The sequence below is a fragment of the Pimephales promelas genome, chromosome 5 (genome assembly GCF_988280905.1).
Source record: "Pimephales promelas chromosome 5, fPimPro1.hap1.1, whole genome shotgun sequence".
NCBI lineage: Eukaryota > Metazoa > Chordata > Actinopteri > Cypriniformes > Leuciscidae > Pimephales > Pimephales promelas.
In genome coordinates, this window is record NC_142773.1 from 24,962,695 (window position 1) to 24,983,958 (window position 21,264).

Below are 21,264 nucleotides of genomic sequence, written 5' to 3' on the forward strand. Positions count from 1 at the left end.
ACGGTAAATGTAGTTTAGATCTCATTGCACTGCGATTAGGTGGCTACCTCTAAAACTACATTTCCCTACACTAATCGAATTTGCCAACGTCAGGCTGGCAAAATTTAATTTTCATTTAAGGCTTTAATTTAAGTTAAGGCGTTATTTTAAACTTTAACTTTTTTATAGATAGTACAATACAAGATTAAATAGCTTAGACAGGACATAAGAAGTAACAATGGTGAGCATCATCATAAATAAACTTTATTTTTAAAGCTATGAAAAAGAGATCCAAACCCTCTGCTGGCAGCAACTGGAAAATTCATTTTATTCTTCTCTGTTGTAACATTCATGGTCATCTACATAGCAAAGAGAAAGGCACTGATACAAAAAGTCAATTGATTTCCACTGATTAGGACATTAATCAAGAAAGGGACTGAATATTTAATTCAGGATACACTGCAATATGCTATTTTTTTCTCATATCTTGGGTACATCTGGGACAGTACCTGGAATTGGAGAACAAAATATTTGACAACTGCAATATTAACTACACAGAGATGTCATTCAGTATGTGGAATGTGCAAATAAAAAGTAGTACAAAATAAGGGAAATTAGCTCACCACTTTCCCTTTGGTTTGGTTGTTAGGCCGACACAAGCAAAGTGAAACCATTCTATTGGACACTGTTAAAAGAGAAGAAACCCTTTAGAAAATTATTTTTACGTTAACAACAATAATAAGAGGACTTATGTTATTTACAACAGTGTCTATCCATTATCCCCACCGGATATCATGATGCACATTTAAGACCATTCATGCGTGTGAGATTATATATATATATAATCATTATTACACACACACACACACACACATTATTACTCACATCAGAATTGTCACATCCAATCATTTCTCCATATGATACTTGACTACACAAACAATATGTGGGTTCATTGGGGTCTACTGGCATATCCAGGACATCTGATGGATGCATGGCAAGCAGAGATTCACTTATGTTGGAACTAGAGAGAGAAAAGACACAAAGAAAGAGTTGAATACAAAGCCTTATAATATTTTACTTTTGCATCAGTACAATGCATCCATATAAAATCACTATTACCCAGTTTTCAGTTTTTTCTGCTTGGGTGAATCTTGATCCGATCCTTTCTTGTCTCTTCCATTAGATACCCTCTTGTCTTTTATATTCTTATCCTCTGAAACAACAAATTAGTCTGTTTAGTCTTACCCTAAATTACAGCAAAATGTATTAAATAGGCATTAATTGTACATATGAACATAAACATCCATATATTCTGAACAATAAGACTTACTTCGAGATTGCTTTTCATCAGAGCTATCCGGGCTACCTGAGTCCAGTTTTTCCTGCAGATCATTCTCGAAGCGTGCAAGATCTGCATCCAACCGCCGAATGTGTTTATCCACCTGGAAACACAAGCAGACTTGTTTTTGCTTGATACTTGAAGTAGGACAAGCATATATAAAACAGAAGACTCCATCTCACCATTTCATATATCTGCATCGCAAGCTGAACTTTGTCATCGCTGTACTCTTTGCATTTGCTGTAAGCATTTTCAATCTTCTTTAAATGCTGGACACGCTCCTCGGATGGCATATTTCTAACATTTCCAATATACTCAGAAGCTAGTTCACTTATCTCTGCTTTTTTCTCTGTGAAAACAGTAAGAATGTAATTGATTAGAGAACATTAAAAAGGTATTTCACAGTAACTTAATGACCTGAGTATTTGTGATGAGTGGTCCAAACATTACCTTCAGTTCTTTTATCCAAATCCCCCATTAATGAAAAGTTTCTTTGCAACTCGCAGGGAAGTCCCTCGATACCTAGAATAAATGATTATATAAAATTATTAGATGCACAACATTATGCAGTCACACTGTCAAATATACTTCAGCAGTTTATCACATAAGACTGATACATTTGTTTTGTAGAAACACAATTAACTCAGAAGAGCTGCAAGAGTTTGAGTTGTTTACATTGACAGATTAACGTTACTATAATTAAAATGTGGCAACAAGTTCAGAAGATTACCATTTAAGAAACTTACTGTCTAAATAGTGTTCTAAGTACATTCCTTTCGCCATTTTTGTTGGTATGGTCTTTGTACTGAAGCCGTGTAAGTTACGATGGTTTATTTAGCGCGCGCTGATTTCCTTTCCTGAAGTCTCTGTGCAGACTATTAGATTCTTATATGAAATTGATCAACCAAACTGCTATTACGTTTACAGATAAGACTGTCCATGTGGTTTGTAGCTCATATATTGCAAAGTAACATGTACTACATCATGTAACAACTTGATCTAGATCGCCCTCTACTGCAGTGGAGATTTGTTTAGGTTTGGTCGCTGCTTCTCTGTCTGGGAAGAAATAAATGAAATTGCCTAGTCAGTGGATTTTGGTGGTGTGTATTAAACAAATTTTAAGTGTATATTGTATACCATATCGTTGGTTTCTTAATATTAACTGCTACCCTATTAATTTTATATTATTCTTAAAAAATGAGGGACAAGACAACGCGATGATATTACTATGTTCAACTCACCACAAGGTGGCAGTGTCGTCTAAGCAATCAAGTGAAGTGAGAAGTTGCGCCTCATTTTAAAAAAAGGCCTACAGAAAAGCCTCGTTAAGTGAAATACCCTACAACAGATAGTTTAACTACTGAGTTTGTTCCGTATTTTCTCAGCATGAATACAGCAAATGGACAAATGGCACGGCTGTCTAATGGAGTTAAAGTGATATAACAGAGGCCCGAAGTCATCCTCAGCATTGTTGCTCAGAGGCACACTGTGACAAAATCACATTCAACCCTCATTCAAAAACACTATGTTGGGCTGCAACACCATAGACATATATTTTAAATAGAGTAATACTTTTGGGCTAAAAAAAAAAAAGACAATTTTAGAAAAGAAAAGATTTTTTTAGCCTATTGGACCAGACATTACACCATTATTAATGGCATTCAATGGGATTCAATTAGGCCTACCTTTAAATCAAAGAATGTGCTTTAAATTGTATATGAAGCAAGCCCAATGGTAATTTTGTTGTTGTTAAAATAAATAATATGAGAATAATGTACAAGAAACTACAGTGTAAACCAATAGGTTGCCTGTGAGGCAATAATGAAAGTCTACATGTTAATGACTCCTCCCAGGTTTTTTGTATAGCATTGATGGAAGTGATGGAAACAGTAACAAGACCTACCATAGGTGTTTAGGTCTAGTGAATATCTATTATTTTGCATATACTTAACACTGCAATTATGGCACTGTGCTACAATAATTTACTTTCTCTGGCAGCATTTATCCTAGGTATGCATTTGTATTCTTGATTTTTTTCAAAATCATAAAGTTATGTTTTTGTGGACAATAATTTATGTTTGATTGTACAGGATGCACAGCACAGGACAATGTTATACAGTCCAAGCAAGTTACGACAGCTTTTGAAGATGGAACAGCCACTCTTGACTGCACTTACAAAGCAACCAGCACTCAGTATCCGAATCTCTTCTGGTACCAACAGAAGACAAATGAATCCCCAAAATACATGCTGATGAGACTTTCTGGATCGAGCAACAATGATGAAGAGTTCAAGTGGAGATTTAATGCAGATCTCAACACATCTGCATTTACAGTTCCTCTGACAATCAAGGATGTGAGTGTGTCTGACTCTGCTGTGTATTACTGTGCTCTGAAGCCCACTGTGAGAAAACTGAAGTCAAACCATGCACAAAAACACAAGAGCAGAAACATGCTTATGGATGGTTTAGTCTGTGCAACAGTCAAATAAAGTCTATGCTGATGATATTCTTAGTTATAACATCATCATCAATAAATTTAGATAAGCAATGGTTTTAGAACAGATTTTTTTTTTTTACATTTTTACTTCAGTAAGGAAAAAATCTATTTTAAATAAATTTTGTTCTTTTGAATTTTCTATTCATCAAAGGATTCTCAAAAAAAAAAATGCACCACAGTTTCAGAAATACTAAACAACTGTTTTCAACTTTGATAATAATAATAATTCTTCTTGAGCAGCGAAGCAGCTTTTTAGAATCATTTCTGAAGCATTGTGTGACAGAAGACTGGATGGCTATAAGAGGCTTCTTACAAAAACATTTTAAAAACTTACTGACCACAGACCTTGTAATTGTATATTATGGAATCATATATAGTAGATGAATTTATAGCACAGAGAAAACATTCAAATTAGTGTGATTGGCTCTTTCTTCTGGTCCCCAAATCTGAAATATGGACATGATGTTGCTCAGAGAGGAGGGACTCAGAGTTCACAGATCTGACATGATCTCATCATGTCTGAAAGAGACTGTGGATGAAACGATTCAGTCTGACTCTTCTCGCAGTGAACACTTGCACAATGGATCTTCTGTCAGTTATTCTGTTCTGTGCTTCAGCTGGTATGTGTTTCTTTAATTGATTGATTGACTGTTTACAAATAAATCTTTCTATAAAGCAACATGTTCCTCTTCTGTTTCAGCTCCTGTCTTTGGAAATACCATCAAATCAGACCAAACATATGTTGGTGCTGACGAGGGACGAAATGTAAAATTGTCCTGTAGTTATTCCTCAACTGGGGTTACAGAGTATCTCTTCTGGTACCGTCAGAATGGAAGATCAAATCCTGAATTTCTTGTATCAACCCACAGTGCTGCAAAAGGTGCTGAGGTGTCTGATGTAGATTCAAGACTCTCTGTTAAAGTCACAAAAGGGGAACAAATCCATGTGGATCTGGAGATCTCCTCTGCTGAAGTGTCAGACTCTGCTGTGTATTACTGTGCTCTGAGGCCCACAGTCACAGGAAACACAAGAACACTGTACAAAAACCTTATTCAATCCATTGAGAACAAGCAATAGACAGTGTATAAAGCGATGATGTGATATGAATGAACATATGAACTTGCAATCAATATATTTTGATCACAAGATACATTGTATTGCTACAACATAAACAATAGCACAATAGATTGTGATATTATTTTCACTGGAAACATAAATATGTTTCATAATTTTGTTTTTAAAGCTTACTGTCTGACAGTAAGAGACAAACTGACACCAAATTATGACTAAAGTTCATTTTAACTCATTATAACAAATACCGTATGTACCCAATAAACTATCAGCAAAATAAGAGGGAGGAGTCAAAGAAATCTCCTCAAGCAGACACTATGTAGATCAAGTGCTCTTGCTCATTACAGTATTTACAGTCATTTTTTCACATAGATCGGGGTGAGAATAAGATCTAGATTTAGATGAGACTTACCGGTAATTAAAATCAGATCAAAAAGATGACACACTGGATTCAAAAAATTATCATTGTTATCATATATGTCTGGGGTAAGTGTTTTGGGATTAATTGTTTTTAATTTTCTTCTAAGTAATTCTGAATGTTAATATTTCTTTTCTGATGTTGTTCATGATTTGGTTTTACAGGAATAGAATCGCAGGACAATGTAGAGCAGAATATAAGAGTTCAAACTGCTTATGAAAGTGGAGCTGTGATAATCAACTGTACATATCAAACCCAGTTTTCGCCGACACTCTTTTGGTACCAGCAAAAAGTCAACGGAGGTCCTAAATATATGCTGAACAGAGTTGGTAAAACTGGAGACGAAGACAAAGAGTTCAAAGAAAGATTTAATGCACATATCGACACATCTTCAAGATCATTTCCTCTGACAATCCAGGATGTGAGTGTGTCTGACTCTGCTGTGTATTACTGTGCTCTGCAGCCCACTGTGACTCAAACACACTCAACACTCATACAAAAACTATCATGGTCTTGAGTTACACTTTCTGATGGTTGATGATTTTTGTAACCTTGTAATAACTCTTGCAATGCAGAAGAGGGCGACAAACAGTTACTACAAATTATAGACTTATAAGCTATTATAAAAGGTCAGTGTGCAGAATACAGGGTATACCACTGGCCAATAGATGGACTTTATGACTTTATTGTGGCACTTATTGAGTAGATTCTTAAAATACGTTTTGTAAAAACTAAAATACACTCTATCATCATCATCATCATCATAATCATCACCACTTTCACACACGACAGCTGAGCTCCAACAAGACAAGTTAAATAACTTGCTTGCATTTGTTGTAAATCTGCAAGCAAATATTTTTCTATACAAAAAAAAATCTCTAATAAATAAAGTAAAAATTGTGTAGTTATAGTTAAATGACAATCACAAACAGCAGCAGGAAGTTCAGGGAGGAGGAAGTTCCTGTGTGTGTTTCTGTGTGTTCTTCAGTGACTTACAGCTCAGAGAACTGAGAGCCTCAACAGAGAACTGAACTGATCTGATTCAACATGGACAGATGCCTCATACTTATTCTCTTTGTGGGAACAGGTACGCTATTTATTAAATGATTAATAAAATGCTGTACATCAATTACTTTGTTTTTAATTCTCAAACTCCAAAGGCTACATTTATATTCTTTTAATTATCTTTTGAAAAACGTTATGTGAAATGTGTTCTTAGTAATATTTTGTCAACCTTGCTTTCACAAATAAAAAAATCACATTTTATTGTTGACAGGATTGGTGACTGGAGACGACATTGAGCCAGATAAAAATACAGAGACCTCCAAAGAAACAGACACTGTCAAGCTGAGCTGCTCATATAATACAAATAGTGAATATGTTTATCTTTACTGGTACAGACAGTATCCAAACAGAGAACCGCAGTATTTATTACGCAAAGGTGCACGATCAAATAGTTATGCACACACCACTGATGATCGGTTTCAGTCGGCTACATCACGCACGTCCACTGAACTCACTATTACTGATGTACGTCTGTCAGATTCAGCTCTCTATTATTGTGCTCTGAGAGTTGAAGCCCAGTGATACAAAACATGAAACATGCCGTACAAAAACCTGAAGCTCTTTTCACTTTGAACAAATCTAGTGAAAACCACAATCAAAACCACAATCTAATGTAATAAAATATGTGGTCACACCTGTGAGTTGGTATTATACCTGTTATACAACTTCAAAGAAACGAAATGTTCAGGAAATCACATTTCATAAGTTTCCTTTCAGTGCACATCTTATACTTCTTTAATTACTACTACATTTCAATCTTTATCATTATGACTAAGAATATTACTTTGACAAAATATTTAGTAAACATTTGCTTATAATGCTATTATTGGTTATTCATGACTTTTAAATGTCTCACACTGAAAAACTAACCGGACATTGTCTTGCTTGAATATATAATTCAAACTTCTCCGCAGCAAATGCAAAACCACATGCGTTTGCTACATTCATATGTGACCATATTTAAAGAATATATATATATATATTATATACATATTAATATAATTAATATTAATTTAATTAATTAATTTAATATAATTTTTCCACAGTTCAAAAGTTAAATAGCCTAAGGTAAAAACTTTAAATGTCGAACATAAGCTGCCATCACTTTTGTTTTTTTAATCTACAAAATCAATGTCATTTCAGAAGTTGTCCACAGTTTGGCATAATGATGTTGGTGCAATATTAAAGCTCACACTGTATGTGTGTTACGCCTGCAAACATTTGTGCACTGGGATATTTATTAGACTGTTATAATCTATGTTAATCTGGATGAAGAATTTATTTGTAATGGCTGCAGTTCTCGGCATGTAACTACTGTTAAATGAATTAGAGCTTATTAAGTGCCGGTTTCAGATAAGCAGACTGAAATAGTGTTGGATGATAGCCCATCTTAGGAAATATTAGACTGATGCTGACTTGTCAATCAGAATCAAGCGTTCTAGTACAGTAAGTGATAGTACATATTACATACAGTCATCGTTGGCTAATACTGTAGCACAGGCTCCTCCCAGCAGTCAGAACAAATGACTTGAATTTATTGCTGCTTTAACAGATGCAGAAAGAGGATCATAACATCTCTGCATACAGGCTATAGTTGGTCATTTCAATTGTGTATAATGGCACTCTGGGGAAGTGCCATTGTGATCATATTTTTATATATCTGGGGTAAGTAGAACTATCAAATAATGATTATTTTCTAGCTTATAATAATTCTCCTTATGTGTCTGTGTGCATTCCTTGCATCAAACGAGTGAATCTTTTCCACATATTGTCTTAATTTTATTTCAGGATGTAATTCTCAAGACAAAGTTGATCAGTATACAAAGATTCAACCTGCTGTTGAAGGTGATGATGTAACAATCAACTGTACATATCAGACTGGTTACACAAACCCGACTCTCTTCTGGTACCAGCAGAAAGTAGATGAAATCCCCAAGTTCATTCTAAATAAATTCTCTACAACCGGACAGAATGAAGATGAATTTAAGGAGCGATTTCAAGCAAATCTCAGCAAAACATCAGTTCCTCTGACAATCCAGGATGTGAGTGTGTCTGACTCTGCTGTGTATTACTGTGCTCTGCAGCCCACTGTGACTCAAACACACTCAACACTCATACAAAAACCCTCACAGTGCAACACAACGGCATAAATTACATCATGCAATTTCAATTTATATTAGAATAAATTGCTTAGCCTATACGATTTCGGAAACCTTTTATCCATTAATATAGTTTACATTCAGTTCATTATATAATTTTACATTAGTTATATTTACATTTGTATCAGTCTTTCCTTAATGTTGGTTTCAATTGATTTCATATTACTCCTACCATTAAAATAATATGAAACACCAAGAATCTGGTTATTGCTAAAATCTATTTTGTGAAGATCTATGCATGTGCGGAAAGCTATGACAGACCAGAAGAGGGCGATATACACTTAACATTGTCATTTAAACATGTGTTCATACTTTTTTAAAGAGTTAAAATATGAGTTTGGATAAACATTTAATAATTTAACTGTAATAAGTGAGGTCTATAATGTATTGTATAGGTGAAACCAAAAAACAGGGCTTTATGCAATAACCAGCAGTAGGGCTACATAAAAATCCATTTTGCAGAAGAGAATCTTTATGATTAGATGTTTTTTGATTTTTTGTATGTCTTCTACAGTACAGTATTATATTATGGTTATTGTATATTATGGATTCACACTTCAGTGTTCATTAACTAATGTTCTCATTCTTTTACATTGATAGATGGGTGGAGCCTGTGCGATCTGATATAGAGCAAAGCAAACTAAACTCTCTTTCTTCCTACAGTGCAAACATGACGATCCTTTATGTTCTGCTGCTGCTATTGATGATAAAAAGTAAGAGAAATTTACTGATTCTAGACCTGATTTACTGAAGGACTAGACCTTTAATCACATACTTTCTTGTTTTGTACAATGTTTGGAGTTTTAATATTGCTTTAAACTTTTTTTAACTGACTAATCTGCATGATTCTTTCTTTGGGTAAGTTTGGTTTAAAAAAAAAAAAGTGTAATGGTTTTCTTGCAGGAGAGACGTTTGCACAGTCGATAAAGCCGCAGGAAAACAAGGTGTTTAAATCTGAAGGAGAAAAAGTCACTCTGTCCTGTAAATATGATGGAACTGTACAAAACCTGCACTGGTATCGTCAGTATCTGGGATCCAAACCAGAGTTCCTTGCATTCATTTATCCACATGGAACAACAAGTGACCCTCTTCCTCCTCGTCTTTTACCTAAAGTCGATAAAAACAACAATCTTGTGAGCCTGGAGATCTCCTCTGCTGAAGTGTCAGACTCTGCACTGTATTACTGCGCACTGACGCCCACAGTCACAGGAAACTCAATCTACACTGTACAAAAACTTCCTCAACAATACGACTCTATCCTCATAAACTGAAGTTTCAGAAAAGGGGCAGTGCATCACAAAACACTTAAAATAGCATACAGCAGTGCAGACAGTGGTGGTATATGTCAGAAAAGTAGCAGACAGTAATGCATCTAATTCTAAACATCTAATGCAAAACAAGAATGCATTATAACTACGTCACTTCATAAATAGATACGAGAAAGCACTAGCCAGTGAAAGGGTTGTTACAGTAATACAAATAAACTAAGCTAATTTGGTAACAGACCTCACAGACAGTTACATTGATGATATCCAATAATCCAATCAATATTTACCAACGCCATTTATTTTGATCTATTCCCTCCGGATTCAAAACAGTAAAAACCATAAACCAGTAATGATGCAGATGTTAATATGGAATTGAAATCCATGTGCAACCTGCTTTAAAGAAGTATACTTTATACCAACACGTATATGGTTTCAGCAGACAGATATACTTCTTCAACAACATCAACAACAAACTCCAATGTATTATTTAAAAAATATTGAGAAGTTAGGTAAAAAAAATGGTCGATCTAATAACAACATTGTATGTATTTTTAAAAAAATACATCCTATACTCACTGAACTTATTATTAGAGATGTGTCATGATGACCTTTAGACCTTTTAAATGATGACCTTTTAAAATGTAATTGCAGAACATGACCACCCTGTGGCAGAATTGTACCCTATTATGTATGCAAGCTCCTCCTAAATGAGTCAACTGTGCAAACTTTTTTTCACAAAGAACAAATATTTTTTTTCAAATGTAAAAACTTCAAATGTAAAATTTGGTAAACTTCAATCCGAATCTGCCCGAGCATGTAGGCTACACCGCACCGGCACCCGGTTTGCGCGTATAAATTTTATTTTGTTAAGGTTTTGTTTACTGTGTGTGATTTATTTCATGAAAAACACATTCACTTATTCTGTTAATCAGCCAACAAGAGTTCAAACAGCTGGACATGATGTGGTTACACTTCACTGCACGTACCAGTGACCGATGTCCTTATCTTTATTGGTATCAACATAAATCCAATGAATTCCCAGTTGACATCTCAAATGGACCTCAACTCAACTCTCAACTGAATCAAGCAGCAGTGAAAAAGAATTTAAGGAAAAATTTCATGCAGATCTCCACAAATCCTCAAGCAGTTTCTCTGACAATCCAGGATGTGTGTGTGTCTGACTCTTCTGTGTATTACTGTAGTCTGAAGCCCACTGTGACTGAAACACACACACATCCTGAGGAACTAAGAGCTCTGATTCATGCAGTTTTTAACATGATACTGTACGTTTCCCTCAATATGCATATTACAGCTGTGGATTTCCTTTACATAAAACAAACAAACAAATAAACAAATAATTAACAATGAAATGTTCTACTCTTCTTTGAATGCATCAATGTGATTTCAGTAACTATATATCCAGAATGATACACCACTTAATGGCTATAAAGTGCTGCTGCTCATAATGCAAAAAGTACTATGGATATTTTTGTTATACGGAATTATGACATTCATAGGTCACATTATTACCCTTTTCCACAAAGGTGTCTTGCTCATGTGTAAAACACTCCAGCAGTGGGTGGAGCCGATTCACACTGACAGAGATGCTGATAGGGGGAATTAAACAACAATTTTGGCATCACTAATCGTCTCTCTGAGGACAACATGTTTCATTTTACTTGGATAATAATCCAACTTTACATTGGTAAGAAATCATTTCAGCTTTATGTCAGTCAAAATAAAAACAAAAAAAGTTCTGTGAATGTATAGATTCTAAAAGTTTAAGGCTAATATTTTTTTGCTTGATTAATTTATGCCCTTTTCTTTTTCACAGAAACTTCTTTGGCTGATACAATACAGCCGTTTACTTCAGAAAAACATGTTGTTGGGGGCAGAAGCGTGACTCTCTCCTGTAACTACAGTACAACTGGTGTCACTGTTAACTCTCTCCAGTGGTATCGCCACCAGTATCTCAGAGCAAAACCAGTTTTTACTTCTTGTCACTGAATATTCAAGCAAATCTGAGCCTGATCTTCGTCTCTATTCAAAAGCTACAAAAGAGATCAAACGTGTGGATCTAGAGATCTCCTCTGCTGAAGTGTCAGACTCTGCTGTGTATTACTGTGCTGTGGTGCCCACAGTCACAGGAAACACTCGACACACCATACAAAAACCTGATTCAGTGTTGGATCTACAGTACATTACACATTCATTACATGGAAGATGCTACTCTGTCTTTGTGACATTATGTAAAGCAACAGTGTGACAGTGATAAACTGATTTTTAGATGTGCTTTCTTTTCTCCAGGAGGAGAGGAAGGAGGAGCTTAACGTATCTGAGAGTATTTTAGTGAACCGTCATAAGATCATTCAAGCTGAGACTGTAAGCACACAAACAATGATACTCCATTCAGTTCTTCTGTTCTCTGCTTTAGTATGTAAGTACCACCACTTTAAGGCTGTCCTTAAATTAATTATCACACAGTGTGTATAGTTATTGGTCTTATTTGTGGCCTTAATATATAAAATACACTAAATTATATAAACACTATATATAAATGCTAATAGTGCACTATAAGTGAATGAACTTCTGGAATGCTCACATTTTACCGGCAGTGATATTTGCACCCCCTGAGACTATTTCACTTTTCTTTGCAGGTTCCAGTAATGGAGATACTATTACACCAGACAAAACACAGGAGTTTGCAGCCGAAGGTTCAAGTGTTACATTATCCTGCAGTTATTCCTCTGCATATACTATTTACTGGTACCGTCAGTATCTCGGATCAGCTCCTGAATTCCTTGTGCTCATCTTAGACGGTGTAAAAGATGTGAAGACATCTGATGTAGATCAAAGATTCACTACTAAGATCAGAAAAGAAAATCAAAACCGTGTGGATCTCATGATCTCCTCTGCTGAAGTGTCAGACTCTGCTGTGTATTACTGTGCTCTGGAGCCCACAGTCACAGGAAACACTAGAACACTGTACAAAAACCTGCTTGTACAAAAAAGTCAAGTCACGTTTTTTATATTAGGCTTAGCTTTATACAATACACATTGTTTCAAAGCAGCTCTGAGTAAACTAACACTTCCACAGTTCGGGAGAAATGGACCCCTAAATCTTGAATTAGAGTCCTCTTATTTATAAAAACATCTTGCAGTCAAAGGAGCCACATGGAATACAAATGCATGATTATTGTAAGTAGAAAAGTGGGTTAGTTTTACTAATTTGCATGTACAATGTGGCCAATACAGTCAAGCACTCCTTCTTCAGATAACATTTACTAAAAAGAAAAAAGTGAAAAACAGTGAGTAAACGGCTTTACGATATAGTATTAGTGGAGGGGATCGACCATGTGTTCAAAAATACTTTAAGATAATTCTGAAAATCATTCATGGTTGAACACATTTTAAATTATTTTAAACTTTATCCACAAGAGGTCAGCATTGCTCTCTTTGTGTATGAGTAGACTGACATATGTGACACTGACATGATACATTTAAGTAGAGCTCAGTGAGACAGTTTTTTTAAGAGCACTGTTGACTTGTGTTGAGTTCATTTGATTTCTTCTACCTCAGAGACCAAGTATGTTTTGCTGGGCTTTGATTTCCCTGTGTTTCATAGCACATTTTGATGGTAAGCACTTTTACTCTGTTTCTGCCTACTTTCATTTAGGTTATTAAATGTTTGCTTACTTTGCAAATAACTAATGTTAATGACTTTTACCATTTTTTTCTAGAGTCCTCGGGACAGGACAAGGTTGAACAGTCTTATGGAGAAAGGACTGCAAGTGAAGGAGATCAAGTAATCTTAAAGTGTAATTATACTACCACTTCTAATAATCCATACCTCTTCTGGTACAAACAGCTACCAAACAGATCACCAATATTTATTCTAAATAAATATACATTTGGTGGAACTACTGAGCCTGATTTTAAGAAGAGATTTTCAGCAACATTGGACTCCACATCAAGATCAGTTCCTCTGACAATCCAGGATGTGAGTGTGTCTGACTCTGCTGTGTATTACTGTGCTCTGAGGCCCACTGTGACTCAAACACACTCAACACTCATGCAAAAACTTAGGGAGACACATTACAACAGATACAATAATCAGCCATAAAAGGGTATAAACTGCATAAAACTCACATCACCTGTCTTTGCATTCTTTTCCCCCATAATATCAATGAGTTTAATTGATGTTTTCCACTACCAACAACTGTAACCCCAAAATTCAATAAAGAAAATATGAAAAAAAGTCTGCAGATTTAGTCTGGGCTTAATAACTATCCAAAGTGTGGAATACAGAACAACATACATTTTTTTTTTATAATAGCTACACTATGCAGCTTATATTTCCCACTGATAAGTTTTGATAAGACTGAATGACTGTAATTAAATAATGCCTTTAAAAATTGGATGATCCTGAAATTAATCTGTAATCCATTGACCACCTGACTACAGGAGATTGCATGTGGGTCTAAGGGTTGTCCCTATTCTCTTAATGAGAAATGGCTGTGTTTTGGGGATAACGTGAAATACCAACCAGAGTCTCATCTCCCATTCCCTTTAAAAGCCAGTTGTGCTTGAAGCATGGCGGATTGCTAATAACAAGACTGAAGTAAATACTGAATGCAGGTAACGAATCTGCTCGTGCACCAAGGTTTTGGCACGCAGATCATACGGGACAAGCTGGATTCCACCAAATCTTTGTGTGTTTCTCAAAACCAAGAATGCAAAGAACGAACTTATTATATATTATATTATTACCTTTATTAAAGCCTCTAAAAATAACATGACTGTAAATGCTAAATTAAATTGCTGTAGAAATTGTGTACTTTTAAAACCTTTCATTGATTCATATTCGAGTCAGCAGTGACTGCATTAAACCTTAAAAAAACCCAATACAAAAAAACAAAAAACAAAAAATAAAACGTGCACCATAAAAATAACAATAAAATGCTGATACTGGTATTTTGTTCCTTTTTAGTGATACTGTGCTATCTGATCGATACCAATAACAAATGTTTATTTTTGACTACATCTCAAACGTCCACAAGACTTACTATAAAGAAAGTCAAAAGATTCAGCTCTCTATTCTTGTGCTCTAAAAGTCAGATTCCAGTGATACAAAGTCTATGTAAAGATGTACAAATACTCAAATTAATTTTACACAAAACAACAAAACAATTTTAAACAAAGTTTTTCAAAAAGGAACAATTTCAAGAAACAGTAAAACACTGATTTTAATTATAATACAGGTTATTTGAATAGCTGGGCATGTTTCACATCATGTGACTTTATTTCAATTGTGTAACACTTGTAAGAAACCAAAAGAGGGCAATATCTCTCAGTATTACACTAAAAGAAGTCTCTTTTAGGTTTTCACAAGCTCCTCCTCAGAGTCTTTTTGATATTTATGAAAGCAAAACTGTCAACAGATTGTCAGTGTCAATTTAAAACAGATCATGAGGTGGATGAGGATTATATTTCTATTTGCACTATTCAGTCTTGGTATGCATTTCAACTCATTTTTAAGCATTTAGATCATTTTTGTATAGATTGTTTGTTGATATGGATTCCATGATAAACATAAAAAAAAAATATTCTTAAAACCTTACAGAGTGCAGATCAGAAGAGAAAGTCGACCAGCCAGTCAAACGTGTCACTGAAGTTGAAGGAAAATCAGTGACATTAAACTGCACATTTACGACAACTTCAACACAGCCATACCTCTTCTGGTACGTCCAGAGAGCAAATGACATTCCTAAATACATCCTGAGAAGGGACAAGTTTGGAATTGGAGAAAATGGCACTGAGTTTCAGGAGAGATTTCACTCTGAACTTTCATCAAACTCAGTTCCTCTGATGATCAAGGATGTGAGTGTGTCTGACTCTGCTGTGTATTACTGTGCTCTGAGGCCCACTGTGACAAAACTCAAGTCAAACCACATCCAAAAACACTGAGGCATAAACATTTGAATGTGACTCTTTAAAAAGTATTTTTTGACATTTAAAAACTGTAATAAAATCATGATGAAACTAAGTAACAGTGAACTACAATAAACTTTATTACTCTGTAAAAAATTATTGTGATTTTAACTGTAAAAGACTGTAAAATTGCTATGGTGAAAAACTGTTAGTTGGTTAAGTTAATTGGATTGATTATTTGAACGTGCTCCTCCCGAACTTTGTTCAATGAAACATCCTTTAACTCTCTCAACTTGTGGAAAAGCTGCTTGTGTCACGATCCACACTCAGGAAACACAAAAGATACACAACGCATTCTCACCCCAAGGCGTCACCTTTGACCATGCTTCAATATTTGACGTTTTAGGCACCCTTTAGCGTTACTTACATGACGCGATCCTACGGCGTCATCTAACTGACGCTGAAGGAAAGCGTCAGTTAAGGCGCTTTTCCACTGCATAGTACGGTACGGTTCGGTTCGGTACGGCTCACTTGTGGTGCTTTTCCACTGCATGGTACGGTACAGTACGGTTCGCTTCAGGACGCTTTAAATGGTACCTGGTCTGTTGAGGTTCCAAGCGTACCGTACCGGTACTAAAATGTGACGTGAAACACTGCAGATCACTGATTGGTCAGACAGAATCGTCACTACTAGCGTCACTACTAGCGTCATTGGATTTGCGACACGAGACACGAGACACTTTTTTAGCAGTATTTTTGTTTTGCTGCCATCAGCCTCATTTTAAACACATTTTTCCGTCTAGCAGTTAAAAACAACCACATACCGAGAATCAGGAACACCATCCCCTCGATAGTCTCCATTCTTTCTGTGTTGTGGGTTTGAAAATGTGGCGCTTTTAAGATGATGTCATGGCAGTAGAGGCGCGCGCAAATAACGATCAGTCCCACACACTTTGAAGGGGTACTACTGCAGTGGAAACGCAAAGCGAACCGAACTGTTCCGCTCCGAGTCGAAGCGTACTGCGCCGAACCGTACCGTACTATGCAGTGGAAAAGCGCCATTAGACAGCCCATTCTCACCCCCAAGGCGTCACTTAACTGACGCCTTGGGAAGAATTTGGACATGCTTCAATATCTGACGCTTTAGGCGCCCTTTAGCGTCAGTTAGATGACGCCCTAGGATCGCGTGTACCCTACCCCCACCCCACACCTAAACCTAACCGCGTACTCTAACTGACGCTTTCCTTTAGCGTCAGTTAGATGACGCCGTAGGATCGCGTCATGTAAGTGACGCTAAAGGGCGCCTAAAACGTCAATTATTGAAGCATGGTCAAAGGTGACGCCTTGGGGTGAGAATGCGTTGCATTAGAGGATGCGGTTAGGTTTAGGTGTGGGGTGGGGGTAGGGTACACGCGATCCTATGGCGTCATCTAACTGACGCTAAAGGGCGCCTAAAGCGTCAGATATTGAAGCATGTCCAAATGCTTCCCAAGGCGTCAGTTAAGTGACGCCTTGGGGGTGAGAATGGGCTGAGATACAATAATACAGTAAGTTTTAATGGGGAAATCCGTACTCACAAAACAGTCCAGACAGGGGTCAATGTCCATTTATGCCAATGTTTTGATCTGACATAAAACACACCAGTTATAACCTGCTTGTGGTTTTTTAAACTTTATTGTGTCTGTGGTTTTTTAAACTTTATGTATACATTTTGGATTAACTTGTAAAGATTATGATAGACAAAACGTGTAAGAGTCACAACTCTTTGTTGAACACAGATCTTATCTATTTTTATGCTTAACACGGATAGGTAGATAAATTTCATTACAACAGCTTTGTAACCATTTACTGTATATAAGCCCCACCAATTTAGCCTTGTTCAGTCCAATCTAATTGTAACATTAGTTCATGTGACTAGATCTATCTTGTCTTCTTAAAATTCAGTGGCACATTTAGGTATGTTTTGGTGATGTTGCTCAGAGAGGAGGGACTCAAAGTTCACAGATCTGACATGATCTCATCGTGTCTGAAAGAGACTGTGGATGAAACAATTCAGTCTGACTCTTCTCACAGTGAACACTTGAACAATGAATCTTCTGTCAGTTATTTTGTTCTGTGCTTCAGCTGGTATGTTACTTTTGTTGTTTGTGTGTGTGTTAATTTGCAAAGTGTATTTGTTTTTTGTTTGGGTAAAACGTCACTAAAAACTTACAAATGTATATTTTCTCTTCCAGCTGCTGTATTTGGAAATGTCATCAAACCAAACAAAACCGATGTTTTTGCTCAGGAGGGCTCAAGTGTTACATTATCCTGTAGTTTTACTGCCTCTGGAGGTTCAGATTATCTCCACTGGTATCGTCAGTATGGAAGATCAAAACCTGAATTTCTTGTACTCACCTTTGGAAATGCAAAAGAAGCTCAGGTGTCTGCTGTAGATCCAAGATTCACTGTTGAAATTGAAAAAAAGGAACAAATCCATGTGTATCTGGAGATCTCCTCTGCTACAGTATCAGACTCTGCTGTGTATTACTGTGCTCTGGTGCCCACAATGACAGGAAACACATCAGCTCTATACAAAAACCTGTTACATGAGAGAAACACAGATATAGTGAAAATGAAGCTTGTATTCAAATATGTAATTAATCTAATGCAAAACAATCCAAATATAAAAGCCACACTTGTGGCAGTATGAAATATATATTAGATTGAATACCAATATATTATTTTAGTTCGCCAGTCTCTTTAGAATATCTTGTATTTCAGAAAACAAATATCTTTATACATTAAACTCAATAAAATGGAAGTGTTTCAGCTAAGCAAAACCCACAATTAACCATAAGAGGACAGTAGTTAGTCAATATTACCTTTGACATAGGCTACAGCTCACCTAAATGAGTAGGAACACCTGTTCAGTTTCTCATTAATGCAATTATCTTATAAACCAATCACATGGCAGTTGTTTCAATGCATTTAGGTTGTCCTCAGAATGGTAAAGAAAGGTGATTTAAGCAATTTTGAGTGTGGCATGGTTGTTGGTGCCAGACGGGCCGGTCTGAGTATTTTCAGCCCGTTCTCATCCCATGCGTCAACATCCGACGCACGTGGCACCCTTTAGCATTAATAAGAGAGGCGCCTCCTAGTGGTCTAACCCTATACCCCAGACCTTAACCTACCCGCGTCATCTAACTCACGCTAAAGGTTGCCATGTGCGTCGGATTTAGACGCATGGTCAAAAATGTCAGTTAGATGATGCCCTAGGATGAGAATGCGTTGCAGCTTCACAATCTGCTCTGTTACTGGGATTTTTTCGCACAACCATTTCTAGGGTTTACAAAGACTAATGTGAAAAGGGAAAACATCCAGTATGCGGCTGTCCTGTGGACAAAAATTCCTTGTTGATGCTAGAGGAGAATGTGCCGACTGATTCAAGCTCATAGAAGAGCAACTTTGACTGAAATAACCACTCGTTACAACCGAGGTATGCAGCAAAGCATTTGTGAAGCCACAACACGCACAACCTTAAGGCGGATGGGCTACAAGAGCAAAAGACCCCACCGGGTACCACTCATCTCCAAATAGGAAAAAGAGGCTACAATTTGCAAGAGCTCACCAAAAATGGACAGTTGAAGACTGAAAAAATGGGTCTGATGAGTCTCGATTTCTGAAGATCCATTATTAAGCTAGCTACAAAAATAGCTAGCTTAATAATTCTATAATTACAATATTCTTCATATTTCCATCAGTTAATATTTTCATGTTCACAATAAATAAGAGGAAATTAGACAGACTGAAAACACAAATAAGTTGTGTATTAGTCTCTATAATCCATGGCTATGAGGATATGGGGTGACAGATGAGGTGAGGACTCAAGATGCAGAACAATGGGCTTTTAATTTGTTATAAAAAAAATAAAACAAAAACTACCCCGTGGAGGAAAACCCTGAATCCAAACACTAGCAGGGAAGAGAAAACCAGGCAAGGCAGGGAGCAGGACACAGGACACGACAAGAATACTGTGAAAATATACTTCGATTAACAACATGACTAAGCATTTCGACTAACTTGTTTGTGAACAATGACACAAGGACTTGTCATTCTGATGGCACTGATGTGTTCATTAACAAACACTTACTTTTGAGAGATAAGCAAAGGGTTTTGAGCAAGTTATAGAGGTTTTTGCATGGAATATATTGTGTGGTGCTGTTTGTAAAATTTGTTTTTAGAAATGCACTTACTGGTTTGCAAATCATAAGGATGATTTAAGAAATAAGCAACTGAGAAAAACTGTAATAGCATAAAGAAAAAAACTGATTAGTGTGATTGGCTCTTTCTTCTGCTCCCCATGAGTGAAATATAGAAATGATGTTGCTCAGAGAGGAGGGACTCGAAGTTCACAGATCTGACATGATCTCATCGTGTCTGAAAGAGACTGTGGATGAAACGATTCAGTCTGACTCTTCTCACAGTGAACACTTGAACAATGGATCTTCTTTCAGTTATTCTGTTCTGTTCATCAGTTGGTAGGCATGTTATTTTGTTAGATGCATATAATTTTGTTTTGTTTGTTAAAAATAAATATTCTTTAAAACATCTCACTAAAAACTTACAAATGTATATTTTCTCTTCCAGCTGCTGTATTTGGAAATGTCATCAAACCAAACAAAACCGATGTTTTTGCTCAGGAGGGCTCAAGTGTTACATTATCCTGTAGTTTTTCTGCCTCTGGAGGGTCAGATGATCTCCACTGGTATCGTCAGTATGGAAGATCAAAACCTGAATTTCTTGTACTCACCTTTGGAAATGCAAAAGAAGCTCAGGTGTCTGCTGTAGATCCAAGATTCACTGTTGAAGTTGAAAAAAAGGAACAAATCCATGTGTATCTGGAGATCTCCTCTGCTACAGTGTCAGACTCTGCTGTGTATTACTGTGCTCTGAGGCCCACAGTGACAGGAAACACATCAGCTCAATACAAAAACCTGTTACAATGAGAGAAACACAGAGACATAGATGAAGACCGATAGAAAAAAAAAACTGACAATCACAGTATGTCAGAAAAGTAATAGAAACAATGAATAAATCACAGGTGCCAAAACAAAAAGTGCACAGTTTTTTTTATTGTAAAGTAAGAATTTGTGTGGCAATGTGAAAGATTTATATTACATTCAAATTAAAGATACATTAAATCGCTATTAACTTGCCGTTTAGTATGTAATTCAGAATACTGTCAAACAAACAATAAAACATCTCAAATGAGCCTCATGTGCAATGTGCAGGTACAGTACATGTCTGCCACAGGATGGCAGTGTTCACACACATTCACATGGAGATACTGTGGTTTCACATGTTACATGAGAGGAGGGAGGCAGACTCGGACAAGGTGGATGGAAGTTAACAGGATGTTTATTGATAATTAAGCATGTTTATTGAGCGGTTGAGCAGTAAGCAGGTAAGTGAATAGTGTAATGGACAATCTGGAGAGCAGGATCCTTCATTCTCAATCTGCAAGCAAAATACATGCGGATTAAGGATGAAGGATAA

General features: G+C 36.3%; 1 protein-coding gene across 2 annotated transcripts; it reads right to left on the reverse strand.

The window, feature by feature from the left end:
• Positions 1 to 283: 283 nt before the first annotated feature.
• Positions 284 to 20,662, reverse strand: ing5b (inhibitor of growth family, member 5b). 2 transcript variants are annotated; one of them, XM_089131188.1, is made up of 9 exons: positions 20,519 to 20,662; positions 18,124 to 18,307; positions 1,769 to 1,840; positions 1,501 to 1,667; positions 1,310 to 1,421; positions 1,099 to 1,192; positions 865 to 1,000; positions 603 to 664; positions 284 to 488 (listed from the first exon to the last, which is right to left on the reverse strand). In XM_089131188.1, exons 2-9 carry the CDS (start codon positions 18,203 to 18,205, stop codon positions 449 to 451), a joined length of 765 nt encoding a protein of 254 aa, XP_088987314.1. In that variant the 5' UTR covers positions 18,206 to 18,307; positions 20,519 to 20,662; the 3' UTR covers positions 284 to 448. The 2 variants fall into 2 exon arrangements, with proteins under 2 accessions (XP_088987314.1, XP_039510507.1); XM_039654573.2 differs by lacking the exons at positions 18,124 to 18,307; positions 20,519 to 20,662 and adding an exon at positions 2,065 to 2,220.
• Positions 20,663 to 21,264: the final 602 nt, after the last annotated feature.